The following is a 26,083-nucleotide window of genomic DNA, read 5'->3' on the forward strand; positions in this document are numbered from 1 at the left end:
CTTTATTGAACTATAATTGACATATAACAATATGTAAGTTTAAGATATACAATGTAATAAGTGCATGTATATATTATGTAGATGATTACTCTAATAAGACTAGTTAACACCTTATTACCTCACAGTTACTATCTTTTCCCTTATGGCGAGAACAGTTAAGATCTGCTCTTAGCAACTTTCGAGTATACAATACAGTATTGTTAAATAGTCACCATGCTGTGCATTACATCCCCAGGACTTGTTTATCTTATAACTAGAAGTTTGTACTCTTTGACCAACATCTCCCCATTTTCTCCACCCCCATCTCCTGGTAACCACCAGTCTACTCTCTGTATCTACGAGTCAGTCAGCTTTTTTAGATTCCACATGTGATACCATTGCAATATTTGTCTTTCTCTGGATTATTTCACTTAGCATAATGCCCTCTAGGTCCATTCACTGTTGTCACAAATGACAGGATTTCCTTCTTTTGTATGGTGGAATAGTATTTCATTGTATACATATGCCACATTTTCTTTATTCATATATTGATGGATTCTTAGTTGGTTTCCAGGTCTTGACTATTGTGAATAATGCTGCAGGGAACATGAGGGTGCAGATATCTTTTCAAGACAATGTTTTCATTTCCTTCAGGTAAATACCCAGAAGTGGGACTGCTAGGTCATATGGTAGTTCTATTTTTAATTTTTTAAGAAGCCTCATACTGTTTTCTATAGTGGCTGTACCAGTTAACATTCACAGCAACAGTGCACAGGATTCCTTTTTCTTCACATCCTCACTAACATTTATTATATCATGTCTTTTTTTTAAATCTTTTTTTTTTTATTAGTTTCAAGTATATAGGTACATTGGTTAGACATTTATATAGTTTATGAAATGATCCCTCTAATTACTCTTTCTCTCCTCTGGTTCTACACCTAGCCATTACATTGCTCCTGACTACATTCCCTATGCCATGCTTCCCATCCCCATTACCATCTTATCAACTACTAATTTGTACTTCTCTAACCCTTCACCCCATTCTGCCAGCCCCCCAACCGCCCTCCCTGGTTGTCACCAGACTGTCCTCTATATTTGTGAGTCTGTTTTTGATTAGTTTGTTCTTTTTTTTCCTATATATTCTGCATATAAGTGAAATCATTTGGTATTTATCTTTCTCTGTCTGACTTATTTCACTCAGCATAATAACCTCTAGGTCCATTCATTGCATATGGTAGGATTTCACTTTTTTAATGGCCAGGTAATATTCCATTGTATATATGAACATAACTTTATCCAGTTGTCTGTTGATGCCCACTTAGATTGCTTCCATATCTTGACTACCATAAATTGTACTGCCATGAACATAAGGGTGCATAGATCTTTATGAATTATTGTTTTGGTTTTATTTGGATAAATACCTAGAAGTGCAATTGTTGGGACAAAAGATATATCCATTTTTAATGTTTCGAGAAACCTCCAGACTATTTTCCATAGTGGCTATACCAATTTACAATTCCACCTATGGCGTATGAGTGTTCTAACAGGTGTAGGTAAGAGGTCATTGTGGTTTTGATTTGCATTCCCCTAGCTCAACAATAGCTAGCATTGTTGAGCAACTTTTCATATATTTGTTGGCCATTTGTATGTCTTCTTGAGAGAAGTGTCTGTTCAGGTCCTCTTTCCATTTTTTGATTGGTTTGTTTGTTTGTTTTTTGGTTGTTGTTATTTGAGTTCTTTGTATATTTTAGATATTAGGCCCTTATTGAAGGTGTTGCTTGCAAATATAATTTCCCATTTGGATGATTGTCTTCTTTACTTTGTTGACGGTTTCTTTTGTTGTGCATAAGCTTTTTAGTTTGATGTAGTCCCATTCATTTATTTTTGTTTTTACTTCCCTTGCCTTTGAGGTCAAATTCATAAAATCCTCTTTAAGTCCAAGGTTCATTTTGAGTTAATTTTGGTGTGTGGTGATAGATAACAATCTAGTTTCATTCTTTTGCAAGTGGCTTTCCAGTTTTCCCAGCACCATTTATTGAAGAGGCTTTCCTTTCTCTACTGTATGTTTTTGGCTTTTTTGTCAAAAATTATTTGCCCACATAAACATGGGTTTACTTCTAAACTCTCGATTCTGTTCCACTGGTCCTGTGTGTCTGTTTTTCTGCCAATACCATACTGTTTTGATTACTATTGCTTTGTAGTATAATTTGAAGTTGGGCAGAGTGATGCCTAACACAGAATACCTTCCCATTTCCTTGTATCTTCAATTTCTTTTAATAGGGTCTTATAGTTTTCTTTATATAGGTCCTTTACATGTTTCATTAGATTTTGTCCTAGGTATTTTATTCTTTTTGTTGCAATTGCAAAAGGAATTATTTTTTCCAACTCTTTTTCTGACAATTTATTACTAGAGTATAGGAACACTATAGATTTTTGACATTGATTTTGTATCTAGAAACTCTACTGTATTTGCTTATTGTTTCTAGTAGTGTTCTTGTGGAGTCTTTAGGGTTTTTTTACATAGGGAATCATGTCATTCGTAAATAGTGACAGTTTGATTTCTTCATTTCCTATTGGGATGCCTTTTATATATTTCTCTTGCCTGCTTGCACTCGCTAGGATCTCCAATGTTATATTGAATAACAATGGCGATAGTGGACAGCCTTCTCTTGTTCCTGATCTTAGAAGAAAGGTTTTTAGTTTTTTACTATTAAGTATTCTGTTGGCTGAGGCTTTGTCATATATGGCCTTTATTATGTTAAGGTACTTTCCTCTATACCGATTTTGTTAAGTGTTTTGACCATAAATGGATGCTGTATCTTGTCGAAGGCTTTTTCTGCACCTATTGATAGGATCATATGATTCTTATTTTTAGTTTGTTTAGTGGTGTATCACATTAATCGATTTGTATATGTTGAACCATCCCGTGCCCCTGGGATGAAGCCCACTTGATCATGGTGTATAATCTTTTGAAAATGTTGCTGTATTTGGTTCGCTAGTATCTTATTTAGGATTTTTGCATCAGTGTTCATGAGAGATATCGGTCTGTAGTTTTCTTTTTTTGTGTTATCTTTGCCAGGTTTTGGTATCAGGGTAATATTGGCCTCATAAAATGAGTTAGAAAGTATTGCCTCCTCTTCGATTTTTCAGAAGAATTTGAGGAGAAAGGGTATTAAATCTTCTTTGAATGTTTGGCAGAATTTGCTGGTGAAGCCGTCAGGTCTTGGAAGTCTTACTTTTTGGTAGGTTTTGATGATTGTTTTAATTTCTGTACTGCTGATCGGTCTATTTAGATTTTCCAGTTCTTTATTCAGTCTAGGAAGGCTGTATCTTTCTAAGTACTTGTCCATTTCCTTAAATTTGGTGTTATGTACTTTGTCATAGTATTCTTGTATGATCCTTTGTATTTCTGCAATGTCTATCATAATTTCCCCTCTTTCATCCCTAATTTTGTTTGTCTTTTTTTTCTGTAGTAAGTCTAGTTAGGGGTCTGTCACTTTTATTAACCTTCTCAAAGAACCAGCTCTTTGTTGCATTTATTTTTTTCTATTTTTTTTTGTTTTGTTTTCAATTTCGTTTAAGTCTGCTCTAATTTTGATTATTTCTTTCTGCTGACATTAGGCTTAATTTTTCTTTTCTAGTTTTTTAAGTTGAAGTGTTAGGTTGTTTATTTTGGCTCATTCTTTTTTTTTTTTTTTGATAGGTGTCTAATGATATTAATTTTCCTCTTATGACTGCCTTTGCCATGTCTCAAAAGTTTTGATATGTTGTAGTATCATTATCATTCGTTTCTATGTATTTCTTGATCTCTCTTTTTATTTCTTCTCTGACCCAATCATCCTTCAGTAGCATGTTTTTTAATCTCCATTTATTTGTGGTTCTTTCTACTTTCTTTTTACAGGTGATCTCTAGTTTCAAAGCATTAAGATCAGAGAATATGGTTGGTATGATTTCAACCTCGTATTTGTTGAGGCTATCACTGTGTCCCAGTATGTTCAATCCTTGAGAATGTTCCATGTGCTCTAGAGAAGAATGTATAAGCAGCTGTTTTGGTATGAAAGGCTCTGTAAATGTCAATTATCCAGTTAGTCTCTAATGTGTCATTTAAGGATGTCATTTCCATATTGATTTTCTGTTTAGATGATCTGTCCATAGCTGACAGAGGGGTATTTAGGTTCCCTACTAAGATAGTGTTTTAGTCTATTTCTCCTTTTAGTTCTGTTAGTAATTGCTTTATATATTTCGGGGCTTCCGGATTTGGGAGCATAGATATTAATGTGTTTGATTATGCATATGATTAACTTATTTGCAGCATAACATTTAACTTCACTATACCTCTCTGCTTTTATTTTTTTGTAATTCCTTTCATTTTTCACTTACCTGGAACATATTTTCTTTTTCAAAAAATACATAATCTCTACAAGTAAGTTTATTTGTTTCTTGCTTGGGTTACTTAATGGCTATTTTATTATTTTATTTTTTCAAAAAATGTCGTAAGACTGTATCTAAAACTCAAATTGCTGTGTGTAATGTCTCCATTGGACCTTGGTACTTAAGGCATTGTTTCTTTAGGAATACCAAATAAAGTTTATATGTGTTCCTAAAAAAAAAAAAAAAAGAGAGAGAGCTTCCTTTTATCATTATGAAGTGTTCCTCAGTATCTTTCTTTAACTTTTTTATTTTGAAGTCTGTTTTGTCTGATATTAGTACCACTACTCCTGCTTTTTTCTCTGAATGCCATTTGCTTGAAATATCATTTTTCACCCTTTCACTTTGAGTCTATATTTGTCTTTGGAACTGAGGTGTGTCTCCTGGAGGCAGCATATGGTTGGGTTTTGTTTTTTGATACAATCCGTAATTCTGTGCTTTTTTATTGGCAAGTAAGTCCATTTACACTTAGGGTAATTATTGAAATATGAGGTTTTCCTATAGCCATTTTATCTTCTTGTAGCTCGATGTTTTCATTGCTTCCTTGTCCTTGTGTTTCTGCTTTTTTATTTTGGTTCGGTTTTGTGGATTTTCCCTCTGGTCCTTCTTGTTTTATGTTATGTACTTTGGTTCTGAATCTTTGGCGTGTGGCTACCATTATAAATTTGTAAAGGATAGTTATATATATATAGTAGTCTATTTTCTTCTGCGTGTGCCTTATCTTCATTCCCCTATGCGAATTTGGATCTTTGAATCCTCCCCTTTTCTGTCATTGTTGTCTCAATTTGTCCCTATGTATGTTGAACGTTCATTACTATTTTGCAATAGCAAAACTCTTCTTATTGTTTAAGCTTATAATACTCTGTTCTTAATAAGAGTTGTACTCCTTTGCTTCTATCTGCCTGCTAGTTGCCTTACTCATAGTTATGTATTTTTTTGTCATTTTGTTTTAGATGAGCTGTCCCCTTTCAGTAGTTCCTGTAATGTAGGCCTTGTAGTGAGAGAATTCCCTGAATTTTTATATGTCTTGAAAAGTCTTTATTTCTCCTTCATATCTAAAGGAGAGCTTTGCTGGATACATTGTTCTTGGCTGGTAGTTCCTTTCATTTAATAGTTTGTATATTTGATTCCACTCCTTTTTGGCTTGTAAAATTTGTGCTGAGAAATCTGATGATAATCTAATGGGCTTTCCTTTAGAGGTTACTGTTTTCCCTGGTTGCCCTGAGAATTCTTTCTTTGTCATTGATTTTTGATCATTTTAATACAATGTGTCTTGGTGAAGGCCTTTTTAGATAATTAGCTGTTATGTTGACTTCTTGAATTCCAAGCTCCAGCTCATTCTTTGATTTGGGAAATTCTCATCAACTGTTTGTCTGAAAATGCTTTCTAATCCCTGCTCCTTTTCCTCCCTTCTAGAATGCCCATTATTCTTATATTTCTTCTCCTGATGGTATCAGCTAGTTCTTGTATTTCTCTTTCATTATTTTTCATTCTTCGGTTTCTCTCTTCTTCCTTCTGATTTATTTCTAGATTTCTGTCTTTGATATCACTGATCCTTTCCTCCGTTTGGTTGACTCTATTTCCTAAGCTTGCTATTCCATTTTTCATCTCTTTCAGTGTGTTCTTCATCTCCAGAAGGTCTATTCGGTTCTTTTTTGAGGATTTCAATCTCTGCTAAAGAACTCATTCTGCTCATCTAGCTGTTTTTCCAGTTCCTGAAATTGTCGATATGAATCATTTTGAATCTCATTGAGTTTTCAGAAGTACTATCCTGAATTCTCTGTCATTTAAGTTGCATATTTCTGTGTCTTTAAGTTTATTTTCTGGAGATTTTTCTCTTTCTTTCTGAGATGCCATGTCACCTTGGTTGTTCATGGTGTTTAGTGGACTATTTCTCTGCCTGGGCATTAATGGAAATGTTTTCTGTTTTTTTCCAGAAAGAAGATTTATTATATAAAGGTCTCTCTTTAACCTGTTACAAAGAAGGTGTTTTTCTTTTGGTTTTGTAGTAGGTGGCATCTATGCCTCTTGGGTTCTTGTTTTATATAAAGTCTTAATAATGCCTCTTTTTTCCTTATAGATATTCAATCACGCTTGCTACCCTCAGTCTCAGTTCTTGTCAGTGTTAGCAACAGTTTTGGTAGCATTTGCTTAGATTCTCCTAGGGCTCTGCAGTGTTCAGTTTTAGAGGATATGGGAGGAGGGGCCCACTGTAGGATGGGAGCTGCAGCTCAGTCTCGCATTTTGCAACCCCAGCTGGCAATAATTAACTGTTGTTTCTCTGCTGTCCACGCTTTTCTGCCTTCCCCAGTTCTCTGCTTTCTGCCCTGATACATGGGCACTGCTGCCAGCCGCGTGGAGGTCACGGCTCCCCCAAGCAGGGCTGTTAGGGAACCTGCCGCACCTTCACCCCTTCCCCTCCTCCTGCAGGGAGCTCCTGCTGCGAGAGTCAGTTTCTTTGTTTCTCCCAGTCTGCCACCCAACACATGGGGTTCTGAACTGTGGTAGCTCTTATGTGCAGATCCCACACTCAGACGTGTTGGTGTACAGGTTGGATGCTTTTTGTTGAGTTTTAGATGGTCAGCTTTTTGTTGTTTCAAAGGTAGAGTTCTAGTGACGTCTCTCACTCTGCCATGTTTCAGCTGGTCGCTTGTAGTATAATTTGATGTTGCAGAGTGTGATACATCCGGCCTTGTTGTTTTTCTCAGGATTGCTTTGGCTATTCAGGGTCTTTTGTGGTTCTGAACAAATCTGATGATTTTTTGTTGTTTCTTTAAAAGATATCATTGAGATTTTGATGGGGAATTGCATTAAATATGTATATTCCTTTGGGTAATATGGCCATTATAACTATATTGATTCTTCCAATCCATGAACATGGAATGTCGTTCCATTTCTTTGTGCCTTCTTCAATTTTTTTTAAATAATGTCTTATAGTTTTGAGTGTATAGGTCCTTCACTTCCTTTTTAAAGTTTATTCCTAGGTATTTTATTCTTTTTGTTGCAATTGCAAAAGGAATTATTTTTCATTTCTTTTTCTGAGATTCATTGTTAGTATATAGGTAATGTGATGACTTTTTGTACATTGATTTTGTATCTTGCAACTTGTACTGTATTATTTCTAATAGTTTTTTGGTGGTGTCTTTAGGGTTTTCTATGTAAAAGATCATGTCATCTACAAAAAGTGACAAGTTTACTACTTTTTTCCCAGTTTGGATGTTTTTTGTTTCTTTGTCTTGCCCAATTGCTCTGGCTAGGACTTCCAACACTATGTCGAATAATAGTGGTGATAGTGGACAGCCTTGTCTTACTCCTGGTCTTGGAAGGTTTTTAGTTTTTCACCATTAAGTATGATGTTTGCTGAGGGTTTGTCATATGTGGCCTGTATTATTTTCAGGTACTTCCTTCTATACCCATTTTTAAAGTGTATTATAAATGGATGCTATATCTTATCAAATAAATACTTTTTTTGCATCTATTTATATGATCTTATGATTTTTATCTTTTATTTTGTTTATGTGGTGTATCATATTAATCGATTTGTGTATGTTAAACCATCTCTGTTATTTGAAATAAAGATGTAGATTTAAAAAAAATCCCTGGGCCCCTGGGATGAAACCCACTTCATCGTGGTGTGTAATCTTTTTAGTGTCTTGTATTCGATTTGCTAGTATTTTATTTAGGATTTTTGCATTCGTGTTTGTAAGAGATATTGGTCTATATTTTTCTTTTTTTGTGTTATCTTTACCAGGTTTTGGTATCAGGGTTATGTTGACCTCATAACATGAGTAAGGAAATATTGCTTCTTCTTCAAGTTTTTGGAAAAGTTAGAGAAGAGGAAATATTAAATCATCTTTGAATGTTTGGTAGAATTCGCTGGTGTAGCCATTTGGTCCTGGATTTTTACTTTTTGGTAGGTTTTTGATGATTGTTTCAATTTCTATACTCTTTTTTTTCTTTTCTTTTTTTTTTTAATTTAAATCAATTTCCATACTCTTGATTGGTCCTTTTAGATTTTCCAGTTCTTCATTATTCAGTCTAGGAAAGGTCATATAATTCTAAGAATGTGTTCATTTCTTCCAGGTTATTAAATTTGCTGGTATATAATTTTTCATAGTATTCTTGTATGATTTTTTTGTATTTGGTATTTGTAGTAACTTCCCTTTCATTTCTGATTTTGTTTCTTTAAGCCTTTTTTTTCCCCCTTTGGTTAGCTGGGGTTTTATCGATTTTATTAATCTTTTCAAAGAACTGGCTCTTTGTTGCATTAATTTTTTTCTATTGTCTTTTGTTTTCTCTTTCGTTTATTTTTGCTCTAATTTTATTATTTCCTTCTTTCTTTGGCCTTCATTTGTTGTTCTTTTTGTAGTTTTTTAAGATGCAGTGTTAGATTTTTTATTGGGGATTTTTCTTGTTTCTTGAAATAGGCCTGTAATGGTATAAACTTTCCTCTTATTACTGCTTTGCTGTATCCTAAAAGGTTTAATATGCTGTATATTCATTCTCATTTTTTTCTATATATCTTTTGGTCTCTCCTTTTATATCTTCTTTGATCCAGTTGTTGTCCAGGTGCATTTCGTTTAAACTCTACACATTCGTGGTTGGTTTTTCCTATTTTCTTTTTGCAATTGATCTCCAGTTTCAAAGCATTGTGGTTGGAGTATGTGCTTGGTATGATTTCAGTCTTTGAAAATTTGTCAAGGCTAGTTCTGTGCCACAAAATGTTGTATATCTCTGAGAATGTTCTGTGTGCACTAGAGTAGAATGTATAATCTGATCTTCTGGGATGAAAGGCTTTGTAAATGTCAATTATGTCCATTTGGTCTAATGTGACATTTAAGGCCAGTATTTCCTTATTGATTTTCTGCTTCGATGATCTATCCATAGCTGTCAATGGGATATTTAGGTTCCCTAACATAATTGTGTTTTTTTGTCAGTTTCTCCTTTTAGTTCTGTTAGTAGTTACTTTATATATTTTCGTGCTCCCTGATTGGATGCATATATATTGATAAGTGTTATGTCTTCTTGATGTATTGTTCCCTTTATCATTATAAAATGTCCATCTTTGTCTTTTGTTATTCTTTTTATCTTGAAATCCGATCATCTCTAAGTACAACTACACTCGCTTTCTTATGGATGCCAATTGATTGGGGTATCACTTTCTACCCTCTCACTTTGAGTCTGTATTTGTCTTTGCAGCTGAGATATGTCTCCTTAAAGCAGCATATAGTTGAGTTTTGTTTTTTGATCCAGTCTGCTACTCTGTGCCTTTTTATTTGGTGAGTTCAGTCCATTTACTATTTAAGATGATTATCGTTGTATGGAGATTTCCTATAGCCATTTTATCATTTCTTTTCTGGTAGCTTCGTGTTTCCATTATTTCTTTGCCCTTGTATTTCTGTTATTTTAGCTTAGTGGTATTCTATGACTTTTTCCCCCCTCTGTTCAGTCTTGTTTTATGTTATATATCTCAGTTCTGGATTTTTTTTTTTTTTTTGATGTGGTTACCATTAAGTTTATGCACAAGGAAGTTTCATCTATGCAGTAGTTCTTTTTATTCTGAATTATCTTATCTCCATTCCTCTTTGCTAATTCAGACCTTTACCCCCCTCCCCTTTTGTATTTTTGTTGTGATAATTTATTCCTGTTTATACTATGAGTTAATTTCCAAGTTGTAGTAGCTATTGTCTTTTCTCTTTTTAAAAATGTTTTTATGTCCTTTAACCTTTATATTATATTAAAATGTGTAATACCTTATTGTGAATAAGGGTTTCAATTTCCTGCTTCTGTCTGTCAGTCATCTTCCTCATAGTTTTGTATCCTTTATATTTGTGTTTCAGGTAGAGTAATCCCTTTCAGCATTTCCTGTAGTGCAGGTCTCATGGTGGCAAATTCCTCAGTTTCTATATGTCTTAAAAAGTCTTTATTTCTCTTTCATATATAAAGGGTAACTTTGTTGGATATATTATTCTTGGTTGGTAATTTCTCTCTTTCAATGATTTGAATATTTGATTCCACTCTCTCCTAGCTTGTAGAATTTCTGCTTTAAAATTCAGTGATAATCTAATGGGATTTCCTTTATAGATTATCATCTTTTTTCCCCTGGGTTGCTTTGATAATTATTTCTTTGTCATTAATTTTGACAATTTTAATATAATGTGTCTCGGAGAAGGCCTTTATGGATTGAGATAATTAGATGTTCTGTTTGCTTCTTGGATTTGAGGATCTAGTTTTTCCTGTGGCTTTGAGAAGTTCTCATGGGTTTGGAATAGCTCTCTCTGTACTCTTGTCCCTCTCTTCTTCCTCTGGTATATCCATTATTTTTATATTGGTCTTTCTGATGGAGTCAGAAAGTTCTCATAGAGTTCTTAACTTTTTATTTTTTTCACTCTCATCTTTCCTTCCATCTGCATCCTTTCTAGATTTTTATCTTTGAAATCATTAATTTTTTCTCCATCTGGTCAGCTCTATTTCCTAAGCTTGCTAATTTATTCTTCATCTCTTTTATTGAGTTCTTCAGCTCCAGAGTTTCTATTTGGTTCTTTTTTAAAGTTTCAGTCTCTTATGTAAGTACTCATTTTGTTCATGAATTTTATTTCTGAGTTCATTAAACTACCTGTCTAAGTTTTCTTGCATCTTGTTGAATGTTTCCAGAATTGCAACCTTGAATTCTCTGTCATTTAAGTTACATATTTCCATGTCTTTAAGTTTATCTTCTGGATATTTTTCATTTTCTTTCTGAGCTATCATGTTACCTTGGTTATTCATGATGTTTATTGGATAATTTCTCTGCCTAGGCATTTTTGGGAATGAACTAGTGTTTGTTTTTAGATTGCTACCTCTTTAGCAGATTCATAAGAAGAGGTCTTTCTCTTATTTTCCAATAGGTGGCGCTGCATTCATTGCAAATGTTTTATTTTCTCTTGCAATGCTCCAGCCTCTTGGATCTCAGTGGGCGGTAGAAGAATGTCTTGTAGTTCCTGGGGAGGTAGGCATCTCTTTTGACCAAGTTGCACCACTCCTATGGCAGAATGTGGTTGGCGATGGGCTTCCAAGGAAGCCTATGAAATCCCAGAGCTACCCCTGCAACCAGGTGCAGTGCTGCAGTGCAGGGGGTGTCCCAGGTACCCCCACTGGGGTCTGCCATGATGGGTGGGGGCAAGAGGAGAAGCAACTTATGGGTATATGGCTTTGTTCTCCTCCCAGTAATGACAACAACCAGACCTCAGCTGCCTCTCTTCTGTATTTCCACTCCTGTCACTGGGATTAACCACAGCATGCGTCCGCCTCTCAGAAACTGTCTCTTCATTTCTCAGGGCTATAGATACTTTGCCCTGTCATCCAACACCTACTGCTACAGTTTCTTCTAGGGCCCACTGCTAGCTCTGGGAGAATGAGGAGAGACAAGCTTTGGAGAGTAGGGGGAGCCAGCCAGGCAGGCTTCGTGGCTTTGTTTTTCTCCTGGGAATGCAGCTGCTAGAACACAGCTGATGCACTTCTGTATTCAGTCTTTGCTCCATCACTGTGTTCACCCATATTACATGCTGATCACTCAGGCAGGAATGCTTGAGGCTACACAGAGGTGCTTGCCCCCTGATTCCTCCCCTCTCCTGAGACCTGCAATGAGCTCTGGGCAGCCGTCTCTGCTCTTCTCCCTTCCATCCTCTCCTGTTCACTCAGATTCACCTACCTTCAGGTGTTCTGTGTGCTTATCTCTCAGGTGTGTTTGTGTGTTGAGCAGGGAATTCTTTGTTGAATTATAGCTGTTCAACTCTTAACTTCAAAAGGAAAGATCAGGGGGACCTCTCACACTGCCATGCCTCTGGCATCACTCTTCTTGGCTATTCTTAAACATTTCCTTTTTTGGATGAATTTTTTAATCAGCCTGACAAATTTCATGTTGGGACTTTGGGGTTGCATTGAAATTATAGATTAAGTAGAGGAGAATTGACATCTTTAAGGTATTGAATCTTCCCATCCAGATACATACTATATAGTAATTTTAATTTCAATAAAGTATATTGTTATGTATATTAGATAATTTTTTCTTCATGTAGATTTAGCATGTTTACTTTAGATTTATTTCTAGCATTGTTTCTGTTTTGAATGGGATGTTTTTCCCTACTACCTTTTCTATTTAATTGTTGCTGGTGTATTGGAAAGCCAGTAATTTGAATATGTTGATTTTGGTTTTGGCTACTTAATTATAATAATAATTAGTAGTTAGTATTCATTTTAATATTTTGTTAGTTTTGATCCACTTGGATTTTCTAGGAAATTGAATCCATAACATTACAAATACAGATTGTTGTCTCTTTCTAATATTTCTTCTGCCTCTTTTTGTCTTGCTTTATTGCATTTGCTAGCACCTCTGGGAAACTGCTAAGTGGTGGCAGCATCAGGAGGCATTTTTGTCATATTTTTGACTTTAGTGGGCCATGTGTCTAATGTTTCACCACATGTGATGTTTTGTAACTTGTTTCTGGTAGATACCAGTTATTAAGAATTCTTTTCATTCCTTCTGGTGCCTTTGAACAGCCCTCAAGTTGTTACTGAAGCTTATTTTCCCTGTTTTACAGAAAGTAATGGAAACTTAGAAAAGTTTGATGACTTGAAATATCCAGATAAAGATGATGATTCTAGCAAGCTCTTAATCTGTTCCTAGAACCTTGCAGGCTGCTGACACCCCTTGGTGCATTTGCTCCCCTGCCTTGCAAGGTGATGTGAATTACTCCAGGATATTTAGAGGTCTTCGTAGGCTTCTGCAGCTGTGCAGTCATTAGGTCCTCATATCAGAGAAGGACACTGAGTCTTTAGAGAGGAGAAATACCTACATATGGTAGTACCTGACACTTGGCCTCCAGCTCAAAGTTATTCCAATACGCCCTGCTGCTCCTCAGCATGTACATAGATGTATATGTTCTAGATGAGCTTTATTTTTGAATGTCATTTATTTTTAGACCTCAGAGGGAAATGGTTGGGTCAATTGTACTTCTCATTTTTTTGGCACCTTACACCTTATCATAACCTTTGAAAGGCTCTCTCTTGTTTTATTTATGTATTTTATTCCCTTTCCCTATTGCCATCCCTTTGCCCCACCATAGGCAACAGTTCTCTTCTGTTTAATTTGTGGATTTTTTTCTTTTTATGTGTTCTTAAAAAGCGCGTATTGTTATTTTGTATGTAATATTTTAAATTTGTATAATGGATCTCACTTGGTTTCTTCCTATTCCCCCTCAGCATTCCATTCCATGCTGCTGCATGCTGCTGGATATACATATGTTCAGCTTTATGTTGTGTGGACATCTTGTCTTTTGTTTCTGACACCTATGGAGTCCTACATGGAAGATTTCTCCAAATTCTCATCTACTCCTCCAGTATGAATTTCCAGATTGCCTCTAATCCCCTCTCATAATAATGCTCAAGTGCACATCCTTGTACCTATTGCATTATGGGCCTGGCTGGAGATCTCTCTGGAATGTACTCCCAGGAGTGGAACCACCAGGTCCTAGTTGATGTGCATACTTAACTGTGTAAGTGGTGGCAGATCGCCCTCCAAAATGGCTGCCAATCCCCACTGCCACCCCCGGAGCATATTTATTCTTCTTTCTGATTTTTTCAGTTTAATGGGTATTTTATGTTGGGGGTTTTTTCCTTATTAATTTTCAGGAGGTTATTATATTTTCTCAATAGCAATTCTTTGTCAGTTTTAGACATTCCAAAAATGTCACCCGACCCGTCAGCAGTCTATTATATGTCTTTATTATACAGAGATTTTTAATTTTGAGGCAGTCAGATTCATCCATTTCTTAGTGTACAGTTTGTGCCTTTGAGTTTTAAGATGTTCTCCCTGGTCCTGATTCCTTCCACCCTCCTAAGTCACAGATTTTTTTCCCATTAAGTTTCTTCTGTGGATTTTCCTGAGTTTTAAGCTTCCCTTGCTGCTGCTGTTGCTTTTTTATGTCTTGTCCTGTCTTGGCGTCTTAGGTTGGGTCCCTTAGAAGCAAATCCTGAGTTGGGGTCCTTGTGCACATGATGGTTGGGGGAGGTGCAGGGAAGGAGCCAGACAATGCTCCTGATCCCACAGGGAACTCTGGAGTGTGAGTGGCCCCACAGAGCTGTCACTTTTGTACTCCCATGCTACTCACTGACTGGCTGTGCTTTTCCCAGGCCCCTCTCCCATGGGGCCACCTTAACCTCTTAGGAAGTTCTCCAGGAGGGCTTAAAGCTGTGAGCTGCTGGCAGCCAACGTGCGGAGCAGCCGGAGTGAGTGAGTGAGTTACCTGCCCAGTAACAGGGATCTGGGTAGGCACCAGTAGCATCTACTGTACTTGTTGACCCTAGACACCTTAGACCTGCATGCCTCCTCTAGGGTGGTGACTCTGCCCATGTTTTTCCTCACAGTCTCCACAAAGGACCTGATCGAGACATGCTGCGCAGCTGGACAGCAGTGGGCCATTGACAATGATGAATGCCTGGAAATCCCTGAAAGCGGTGCTGAGGGCGACATCTGCAGGTAGGGTGGGTACCCTGGAGCAGGCAGACCTGCCCATTCCCCTTCTCCAGATCCCTGCTTGCCTCAGGACCCAGGCCCTGGCAAGGCAAGGTGAGCACATGCTTCACCTGCTTCCAGGTGCATAAGGGTGATTAGATGTGGCAGCTTGGGCCAGCTGGTGAGGCTTTCTGCAGGTGTGGAAAGCTCAAGAGTGGTCTCCAAAGTAAACTAGCCGCATATATTCATAGCTGGCCTAATGCGCATAATAAGAGGAGTGTACAGTTTGGAGCAAGTGTTAAAAGACCATTATCACCTAGGATTAATTGGGTGCTTTTCTTACCACACATTGGAGTTGCTGCTAGGCAGTGCTCAGCCCGTATAGGTTTTCCTCTCTCAGCTTTGAGCTGAGGTCCTCAGCCCTCTTTCTTTCCCCACTTTGCTAACTTGGGGTCTCCAAAAGGCTAGCCTCTCATTGTCCTCTTCTGCTGCCTGTGCTGATTGTTTCTTCTGACTTTGGTGTCTCAGCAAAGGAATGATTTATAGTCATGTCCTCCATGTTTCAGGCCCAGAAGACATATTGATCAGCCATTAATCACTCCTTTTTTCCAATGATACTGTCTTTTCCAATCTACTCATTTTTCCAGACAAGGAAGACAAGGTTCAGAGAGGTGATGTGATTCACCCAAAGCTACACAGCCCATTGAGATCATGGCCAGATTAGACTCCACGTTTCCTAATGTCCAGCCCACCATGCCTCCTTTAGAAACATTTAAATTTTAACTTTGTTTTTTTCCTTTCCTTTTTGTTGTCCCATCAATTTGGGGCTATTTAGGAGTTAGAGTGTGCACCATTCAGACTCTTGGAGTTTTGAGTGAAGCAGCCCTAGGGCGGGCTTACATCCCTCTCATGATGGGAAACTCACTACTTCACGGACAGCCAATTCTATCACTGGATAGCTCTTGCTGGGACATGCTTTTCCTCAAGTGGGGCTGAACCCTGCTTCCCTGTGACCCCTGACTCTGTGCCCTGGCTCTGCCATCATGCTGCAGACTCATCAGCTGCCACAGCCTTACAGAGATTGGGAGGGTGACCAGAGACCCTGTAGGCTGCTCTCTTCTAGGCCAACCCACCCAGCCCTTCCTAGGATTGAGTCTTCCTATCTTGGCCCTGTGGGGGATTCGGAGTACCAGTCACTCTTCCTTATTTGTCAGGGACACAACACTGAGTCCAGCAGGGCCCAGGCCTAAGTCTTCTTGGTTAAACCAAGGAACAGATTCATGTGACTCAGTGGGGATGTGCCGGCTTTGCCAATGCCCTGCCACCAACACTGGCCCCACTCATAGTAGACATGGGCAAGGGCCTCCCTTCTCTGACCCTCACTTTCTTCCTCTGTGAAATTGGGGCCATGATCCCTCTTAGAAAAGGTCACTGGGAGGTTGGGTCTGGGCACTCAGGTGGGACTGAGGTGCACCTCTGTTGCAGGACAGCCCAGAAGCACTGCTGCGTGTCCTACTTGAAGGAGAAGAGCTGCATGGCTGGTGTCATGGGGGCCAAGGAGGGCGAGGCCTGTGGGGTTGAGGACATCGACAACTGTGGCATTTCCCTGTACAAGGCAAGCCTGACCTGTGGCCTTCGTTGCCTGGGTTTGAGGGTCCTTGAGGGCTGAGGGATGGACTCTTATGCAGGGCTCCTCAGTAGGGGTGACCCTCACACCTGGGGGTGGGGGAGTGTCTCTTTATCTGCACAGAAAACATCATCAGTTATTATACTGACCTCTTCACGAAATAGTTACTGAATACCACTGTATACTGGGCCCTGTTTTAGGCATTAGAGATGCAGAAATGAGTAACATATGAAAATCCTTGTCCTCTCAGGGCCTTCATTCTCGTCAGAGAGACAGATGGAGATTGAGATGAATATCTTAATGTATAATATATTAGATATCGATGATGCTGAGGAGGAAAAACTGAAGAGAGGAGGGAGATAAGCTGTGTCAGGATGGGGAAGAGCTAGAGTTTCAGCTAACAGTGGCTGGAGATGGCTTCACCAAGACGGGCACATTTGGAGTAAAACCCTAGAGGAAGATAGTGGTGAGCCATATGGATGTCTGTGGAAAGTATCTTCCAGGTAGAGGGAACACAAGTGCAAAGGTTCTGAAGCAGGCAAATGCTTGGCATGTGTGAGAAGCAGCAGGGAGACCTGTGTGGTTGGAGTGCAGTGAGTGAGGGGGGAGTAGCAGGAACTGGGGCCAGAGAGGTGATGGGGAAAGACCCTGTCCATCATTATAAGGATGGTGGTTTACTCTGAGTGAGGCGAGAAACTTGGAGAATTTGAGGGACATTGCCTGGGTCACTTCTGGCAGTTGTGGAGACCATTCATTGAGGGGGCTCTTCTATGTGGATAATGCAGTCAAGACGGAGTAAAACCTCACCAGGCAGCCATGGGACAGAAAGAAGAGGACAGCTGCCTCGTGTTCTAAAGTGGTCGCTTGAGCTCCAGGCAGCAGGGGAAGGAGGAAGGACCCCCTCACCTTTTAAGTTATCTTTAATTGTGGCAAGTACATATAATGTAAAATGACCATCTTAATTATATTTATTATTTTTTAAATTTTATTTTATTATTAGTTTCAAGTATACAGTACATTGGTTAGACATTTATATAGTTTTTAAAATGATCCCCCTAATTGTTTCTTCTCTTCTCTGGTCTCCACCTAGCCATTATGTTAAAGCTAACTGCCTTCCCTATGCCATGCTCCCCATCCCCATGACCATCTATCAGCTACTAATTTGTACTTCTTTAACCCTTTACCCCATTCTCCCAGCCCCCAACCCTCCTCTTCTCTGACCATCACCCATCACCAGACTGTTTTCTATATTTGTGAGTCTGTTTTTGATTAGTTTGTTCTTTTTGTTCCTTAGATTCAGCATATAAGTGAAATCATTTGGTAATTATCTTTCTCTGTCTGACTTATTTCACTCAGCATAATAACCTCTAGGTCCATCCTTGTCATTGCAAATGGTAGGATTTCATTTTTTTAATGGCCGAGTAATATTCCATTGTATATATGGACCATAACTTCTTTATCCACTTCTGTTGATGGGCACTTAGACTGCTTCCATATCTTGGCTATTGTAAATTGTGCTGCCGTGAACATAGGGGTGCATAGATCTTTACAAATTATTATTTTGATTTTCTTTGGATAAATACCGAGAAGTACAATTGCTGGGTCAAAAGGTATATCCATTTTTAATTTTTTGAGAAATCTCCAGATTGTTTTCCATAGTGGTTGTATTCCCACCAACAGTATATGAGAGTTTAATTATTTTTTAGTGTACAGCTCAGTGGCATTAAATATACTCACATTATTGTGCAACCATTACCACCATTCATCTCCAGAACTCTTTTTTCAGCTTCTCAAACTTCTCAAAGTTTTCCCATCAAACACTTACTTCCTGTTTTCCCCCTTTCCCCCAGCCCCTGGCAACCACCACTCTACTTTGTCTCTATGAATTTGACTACTCTAGGGCCTCATATAAGTGGAATCACACAGTATTTGTATTTTTGTGACTGACTTATTTTACTGAGCGTAATGTCCTCAAGGTTCATTCATATCGTAGCAAGTGCTTGGATTTCCTTCCTTTTTAAAACTGAATAATATTCCATTACACGTATAGAGCATATTTTGTTCATCCATTCATCTGTTGATGGACACTTGGGTTGCTTCTGCGTCTTGGCTGTTATGACTAATGCTCTTGTGAAGAAACCCTCTTTTGAAGACAGACAGTACTTCCACTCATGTCACATTCACCAGGGCTTAGTTCAGTAGCCACACCTAGCTGCAAGGGAGGCCGGGAAATGTAGTCTTTATTCTGGAGAGGTTATGTGCTCCACTGAAAATTGGGAGGAAGGGAAAACAGACACTGGAGATTGACATCTGGCTAGCTATTTGGCAGAAGACGGGGCAAACTAGAGCAGTGGAAGTTTTAGGATGTTTGGAGGAGAAGGGATAGATTGGAAGAAGACACAGTGTCACAAGCCTGGATAACTGTGACAGAGACCTCTGGAGGAGGGTGGCATTTGGGAGTTGATTTTTACTTCAATTTTTGTCATGTTGGGGTTGATTTTTTTCCTAAAAATAACAATTTAAGGAAAGGACTTAGGTGATGGGCAGGTTTAGAATCCCATTTTTATCTGTATGTTTGACCCTGAACCAATCTCCTTTTTTGAGCCTCAGCTTCTCCATCTATAAAATGAGGATAATATATTTCTTATGGGGTGGTTGTGAAGATCAGAGGTAATGCAACCTAAGTATTAATTATATTGTGGGTCTTCAACAGGTGGAAGGGTTCACCACTGGGTGTTGCAGGCCTGGAGTATCAGTTAGAGATTGCTGTGTAACAAACAATCCACAAATATGCTGACTTATGACTGGCCTATCTCATGTGTCAGAGTAGTTTTGCTGACTTGAGCCATGCTCAGCTGATCTTAGCTGCATTCACTTATGTGTCTGCTGCCAGCTGATGGCTCTGCTGGCACTAGATGATTTAGGATGGCTGCAGTGGGATGACTTTTCTCTATGTAATCTCTCAAACTCTAGCAGGCTAGCCTGGGCTTGTTCAGGTAGTAACTGGGCAAGGTTCCAGCACCGGGTAGAAGTACGCAAGGCATTTTGAGACCTGGGCTCAAAAGTGGTACACTGTGACCTCTCTCATCCTGTTGGCCAATTCAAGTCATGAGGTACAACCAAGAGATTGAGAAGTAGTCTCTCTTTTGATAGGAGAAACTGCACTATCAACATTGTAAAGGCAATAGACCCAGAGAAGAGGAAGCAATTATTATTATAATCAATCTACTACAGTATTTGGGGCTGTTATTATAATCAATCTACTACAGTAGTTTAAACAAGTTAAAGATTTTCTTTTTACAGGTAAGTGGTCTGGGACAAGGGTGTATCTACACAGTATCTTCAGGTACCTTGGCTTCTATTTTTCTGCTCTGTCATCTTTAGCCAGAGTTTTCATCTTGAAGGTTACCTCATGTCCCAAGATCGTTGCTAGAGGTCCAGCCATCATACCTGTTCCAAAAAGGAGGAAGAGGTATGCAAAAAGAAAGCACTTCCAGGTTGAGTCAGCCCCAGTTAAAAGTTCTCCTGAAAGCTTCACCCAGTGATTTCTATCTCTAACTATAAGGAACCTTGGAAAATGCTGTCTTTTAGCTGGCCTAAATAGAATTAATTTGCTAGTAAAGAAGTGGTTAGTGGATATGGCTAGGGGTTCATCTGTAGTTCTTTTCACAGGGGCTATTTATTAATTATTTCAAAAAACTTTCATTAGTCCTCCCTGAGCCAGACATTGGAAATGGAGACAGATAATTCCTCTATCCTTGGAGAGCACAGACTGGACAAAAGAAACAAAACAAGATTAATACATTCTCATTTCTCAGCTTCTCCACTGAGCCTGACCTAGGGTGCCTCCTGGGGACCCTCAGTTAGTCACATGAGAAGGCAGATGGGTTCTGAGGAACCAGGATGTGGCAGTGACCACATGTCTCTCTCCAGCAATGCTGTGACTGCTGTGGCCTGGGGCTCCGCGTGCGGGCCGAGGGCCAGTTGTGTGAATCCAACCCCAACCTGGGCTACCCTTGCAACCACGTCATGCTCTCCTGCTGTGAGGGCGAAGACCCCCTCATTGTGCCCGAGATCCGGCAGCCTCCAGAGCCTGAAACCAAACCACAGAAAGGTGGGTACTGCCTCACCCTGGGACAGGGTATATGGGATAGTTGGGTGAGGGACAGAGAGCTGTTGGGGTTTCTAGCCAAAGCTGGATGCTCTCTTACCTTTCGTAAGGACCCTGGGTCCACAGCCATTTGTGGCTTGAGGCACAACTTCTGCTTAGACAGAGTTCTTCGGTGGCCTCTGACAGTGGACTCTGTTATATTATTTCTAAGATGGTGATCTCATTCACTTTTCCAAGTACCATCCATTTCACCCACCAAGCCACCAACTGCTTACTACCTATTACCCTTTTGTTTACCTACACATCCATCCGTCTTCCTCCTACCTACCCACTCTTGTATCCATCCGTCCATCCATCTGTCCATCCATCCATCCATCTATCCATCCTTCATCTGTCCATCTGCTCATGTATTCACCCACCATCCTGGTCAGCAAACCTTTCACTCACCTTTCCTTGTGTTCATTAATCCTTCATCCTTCTCACCTATGCCATTCCTGTGTCTTCTGGGAACAGGATATAACTAGTACAGAGAATGCATTTATAAATGTTGCCTCACCTGCCTGATCAACCCCTTCAGGCTAGCACCATCTATTTTCTCTGTCCCTCTGTCTCTGTCCCTATGCTTGGCCCAGAAGAGTTACTAGCAAATGACTGAATGAATGATGGGTTTGTTTGGTGGCCCCCTTCACCACCAGACCATGAGTTCTTTGAGTGCTTACCAGGCCTATACTCTTTCCGTCTCCATCTCTCTGTCCCCAGGCCACAGGCAGTGTGTGTGTGTGGGACGGGTGGCTCCAGTTGTGTGTGGGGCCTCCAGGTACCAGTGTGAAGCCTGGAGCCTGTGTTTGCTCTTGCCTGAGGGTCAAGAGCCACATCCTGGAGCTTTCATCCCCCAGTGTCCCTGGGATCTCCTCCCTCCCACGCCCTCCATGTGGTGGTCATTGTTCTAGCTGCCATATCTAGCCTCTGTCACCTTAACCAGGGCTATCTCCTGGACTCATGCCATTGCCTTCTATGTGCCTGTGGACCAGCAGGAGCCCAATGAGGGTGTTCCAGCGAGTAAGCTAATGTTTGTACATCTGGGCCTGGTGGCCCTGGAGTTGGTGCCATGAAAGCCCTAGCAGGTCACTTCTGCGAGCATTTGCTCATTTATTAGCCTGACCAACCAGGGACCAAGATGCCCAGGAGAGTTCCAGAACCACCAGCTTTGTTTTTTCTCCAGCTGTGTGGACTATCTGGAGCCTTATGGGCCTGTCCTGGGCACTGCAAGGATTGGGAATGAAAGCCCCAAAGGTTGTCCTAGCATTAAGGTTAACTCTTGGTGTCTGGAGTCCCTCAGACCTGATTGGAATTCCAGCTCCATCATTCTCCTCAGCAAGGCATAGTCATAATTGAAGACTGTCAGACGCGGGATCCTGCTCTTTACCTTACTCAGTGTGAGGATGGATGACAAGATGGATGCTCATCAAAAGCTTACAATGGTTCCTGACAGCACTCAGAGCTGCCACCCTGTTAGTGTTGCCATGTTTTGTGTGTCTGTTTTTTTTGTTTTTTTGTTTTTTACACCTACAGCACCTAGTATTCCTAGGTGGTTTTCCATCCAAGTACTAACCAGGCCCAACCCTGCTTAGCTTCCGAGATCAGATGAGATCGTACGTGTTCAGGGTGGCATGGCCGTAGACTGTTGCCAGAGGGGCAGGGCCTCACCCTAGGTGCACAGCATGCCTTTGGCATTGTTGGGACTAGACTTTTGGCTCTGATGACTCCCATTTTTAACCCAGGCTTTCTGGTATCCTGCACTCAACCAGACCCAACCATCCCTGGGTCTTTGTCTTAGTAATACAGGACAGTGGAGATCTATACATGGGAATTAGAATGCCCACTTCCACAGATTACAGACCCAGGGGCTCCTAGAAGAGCTCACATCCTGTGGGTACAGGTTTCCTGGACATGAGGGTGGGCCCAACAGATACCTGTCTCTCAAGTAGGGTGGGGCAGCAGTAAGTATATGGAGGATGGACCAGGCCAGACCAGGGGAAGCTGACCAGGCCAGCTTGGGCACAGAGACTGTCCAGTCCAAGGAAATGCAACTTGTTGAGCTTGGTTCTAGGAGGCTGGTTGCGTACTGGCGTGAAGGCCAGGTTAGTACCCATAACTGTGGATCAAGATACAATTGGGGAGGAAGTCCGGCTTTAGGGATCAGAGGGTAGGCACAGAGCTGAGAAGGGTCCAGAGATATGTGTTCTTCTCTTTTGATGAAAAACTGGTAGGTAATCTGGGCTTCATGGGACACAGGTGGCAAGTTCAGAGCAACCTGTGTTTCAGTCCTGCTGGGGTGACCTTAGGCAAATCACTAGGTTTCTCTAAATCTCAGAGTCCCCTCTGCTGGGAGAATCATTGTGGGAAATGTTCTGATGAGAGTGTGCTGAGCATGATCCTTAGAGATGCTGCCCAGCCTACAGCATGCCCAACAGAGCCCAGGTCCATCTGCTGCCAGCGTGTAGTGCTGGGTATCCATAAGGCTGGATCACCAGGCATCATTGCACTACCTGTAGGCACCATGCCGGGGCTAACTGGGCTGGAGCTTAATGTAAACACCCTCAATATGAAACATGTTCCTCAGATGTGACCTCATGCAGCTGCTCCTTTGCGGGGCTTGGCTGCCTGGTGCTGGTGGGCAGACCTGAGGCCCCAGGCCAACATGGAGCAGGAAGGGTTGCAAGCCCCTCCCTTTCCCATTACTGTTAGATGAAGAACCTTCCGAGTCAGCTAGACCCTACAAGCCTTCTTTCCTACTCTCATTTGCTCCCCACTGCAACCCAGGAGGCATGGAGAGACCTAGTCCTATCCAAGGTGACACAGCTATGGAAGGCCCAAGTGAGGGTTCAGGTCTTGATCTGATTGAACCCAGGTTTGGGACACTTTCTGTTCCTAGAGGTGGTCCTCCCTGAGGTTACTGAGGTCAGGGGTCTGAATCCAATTCAACACTATAGTCAAAGCTTCCTGAGGGCTGCTGTGGACCTGGCTCTGATGGGTTCACTCTTATTGCTGGGGGTCTGTTCATCTACTCACCTGTTCACTCAATCACCCACCCATCCTTCATCCACCCACCCACCCATTTATGCTATCTCAGCTGGCCACACACATTGTTCTGATGAGAACCTGCACTGACTTTCTGGGGGCCTGAAGTCTCAGCCACTTGCTGGGGCCAACCCAGCTGCCATTACGAGCACTGACCCCTGCTCCAGTTTCAGAGACACAGCTGGGGAGCCGGGAGGCCCTGTCACTGGGCATGGAAGCCGATCTGCCAAACAGCCTGCCTGGTGATGACCAAGATGAGTGCCTGCTCCTCCCAGGGGAGCTGTGCCAGCACCTCTGCATCAACACTGTGGGCTCCTATCGCTGTGCCTGCTTTCCTGGCTTCTCACTGCAGGATGATGGCCGCACCTGTCAACCAGGTAAGGGTCTAGACAGTTGGGGCACGTGCCAGGGCTGACCTTGCCAGCGGTGAGTGGCATGCCTGCAGTGGGGACTATGGGGTACTTCTCCCACCACCCCACACATTGGAACCCGCAGGACCCAGAGGCCCCTGGTGATGGACTATGTGAGGCCAGGCAGATGGGCTCCCTCTTAGAACTCCATCTGCAGGGGCAGCCCCAGTGCCCTGCCCTGGATTTGAGTGAAGGACCAGGATTCAAGCCACAGAGGCTCCCACCAATCCAAGCTGCATCTCCTGGGCTCATGGTGGTTAGGTCCCAATAACTAACCCGAGAGGCTGCTATAGCCCCTGGTCTGGGAGGGCTTTCTCCCTGCCAGTTTCTAGGGAGATTTGTTGTCAGTATAGAAACTCACTCCCCTTCTTCCTTGCTTCCTCTGCCTTGAATATGTGTGAGATCATTCTTGCCCAAGGTATGTTACTTCCTGAGCCTCAGTTTTCTCTCCTGTGAAATGGCTGGGGGAGGATTAAATGAGGCAGTCTCTGTCAGGTGCTGGCCTGGTGCCAGTTAGGGCCTGAGGCCTGGCTGAAGATGTAAGGCAGACTTCCCCTTCCTTTCTGCTCTGCCTGGGACAGATGGTGGCTCCCCACAGCCAGAGGCTGCAGAGGAATCTGCACCGAAGCCAGAATCCTCCCAAGTGGCCCCCAACACCATCCTGCTACCACTGCCGCAACCCAACACCTGCAAAGGTAACCTGGGCCTTGGGGTAGGTCTGGGGTGCTTGTAGGTGGTGAGCTCTCCAGTGCTGGGTGTGCACAAGATGGCCCCTGCCAAAGGGGTGCTTCTGCTTGAGGGAATAGATTGGTCTCACCTGTCTGAACTGAATGTAGCTAAAGAGGTGAGATTGGGGCAAGGGGGAGAGTCAGCCTGGGAGATGAGAGGGAAGGGGATATGAGAATAGAGGACAGCCTGTGGTGATTGTACGTGATCCCACGTAAGCCAGTTAGCTACTTTTTTGGTCTCAGTTCCTATAAAATTGAGAGACTTAAGCCTTTATTTGTAGAACTGTCATGGAGACTTCTATCCAGTAATATGTAGAAAATTCTTTGTTTTTCTGCTCCTCCCTTCTTTCTTGTTCCTTCTCCGCATCCTGTCTTCTCTTTCTCCTTCTCACTTCCATCGCTGTTACTCAAGGGAGGGGTTCAGTATTCAGGTGTTGGTGGTGGCAAGAGAGCTAGAACATTATCCCAGGCACCAGCCCATGTATGAGCTGATTTAACCAGTGAACTTGTAAAAAGGTCCAGGAGTGGGGTTCCTTAGCTCCCAGCCCCTCCATCTGTAGGTTAGAGCTGCAGGTGATGAGTCTGGTGGTCTCTGATTTCTGTGGTTTCCTTCCAGATAATGGGCCCTGCAAGCAGGTGTGCAGTGTCATTGGGGACACAGCCATGTGCTCCTGCTTTCCTGGCTATGCCATCATGGCAGACGGCGTGTCCTGTGAAGGTAAGTGCCACAGGGGCTGCCCTCATACTGGTGCAAACAAGGAGGGCAGGACAAACAGAATGAGGGAGGTGGTCTGAATCTAAAACTCATTGGTGAGAGAACAGGTTTGGCTGCTGTGTTGAAGAGCCTCAAATAGCTTAAGCAGGTATTCCCTGTCATGTCACTATGCACATGTGTGCATGCAGTCCAGGTCGGTCACACAAGTTGGTCAGGGCCCCAGGCCCCTTCTGTTGTATTGTCTGCCATTCCTTAGAGCAGTGCTCCCAAACTCCAGTGTGCAGCAGAGACACTGGGAAGTCTGGTGACAGCTCGGATCCTGAGAATTCTACAGAATCCCCAGAGATCCTGACCCAGTAGATCTGGGGTGGGGCCTGAGAATTTGTATTTCTCACCAGGTCCCTGGACCACACTCCAACTACCCTGTCCTTGAGGGTCACCCTTGCCTGTGTGGCTGAAGCTGTTTCTTACCACATTGACCCTATTCCGGCCATGGGTGGAGAAAGGGAAAG

The 26,083-nt window shown here is 41.5% G+C and overlaps 1 protein-coding gene and 1 pseudogene across 1 annotated transcript in view; one reads left to right on the forward strand and one right to left on the reverse strand.

Moving 5' to 3' along the window:
- FBLN2 (fibulin 2) overlaps nucleotides 1-26,083 on the forward strand; it is a 68,581-nt gene that overhangs the window by 21,770 nt on the left and 20,728 nt on the right. Inside the window, exons 2-7 of the mRNA XM_025050851.1 lie at nucleotides 14,812-14,923; nucleotides 16,385-16,514; nucleotides 20,460-20,640; nucleotides 23,886-24,095; nucleotides 24,710-24,823; nucleotides 25,473-25,574. Coding sequence (XP_024906619.1) covers nucleotides 14,812-14,923; nucleotides 16,385-16,514; nucleotides 20,460-20,640; nucleotides 23,886-24,095; nucleotides 24,710-24,823; nucleotides 25,473-25,574 — 849 coding nt within the window. The remainder of the gene's footprint in view (nucleotides 1-14,811; nucleotides 14,924-16,384; nucleotides 16,515-20,459; nucleotides 20,641-23,885; nucleotides 24,096-24,709; nucleotides 24,824-25,472; nucleotides 25,575-26,083) is intronic.
- Nucleotides 22,201-22,319, reverse strand: LOC112484500 (annotated as a pseudogene).

This window comes from Pteropus alecto, unplaced genomic scaffold (genome assembly GCF_000325575.1).
Source record: "Pteropus alecto unplaced genomic scaffold, ASM32557v1 scaffold75, whole genome shotgun sequence".
In the NCBI taxonomy this organism is placed as follows: domain Eukaryota; kingdom Metazoa; phylum Chordata; class Mammalia; order Chiroptera; family Pteropodidae; genus Pteropus; species Pteropus alecto.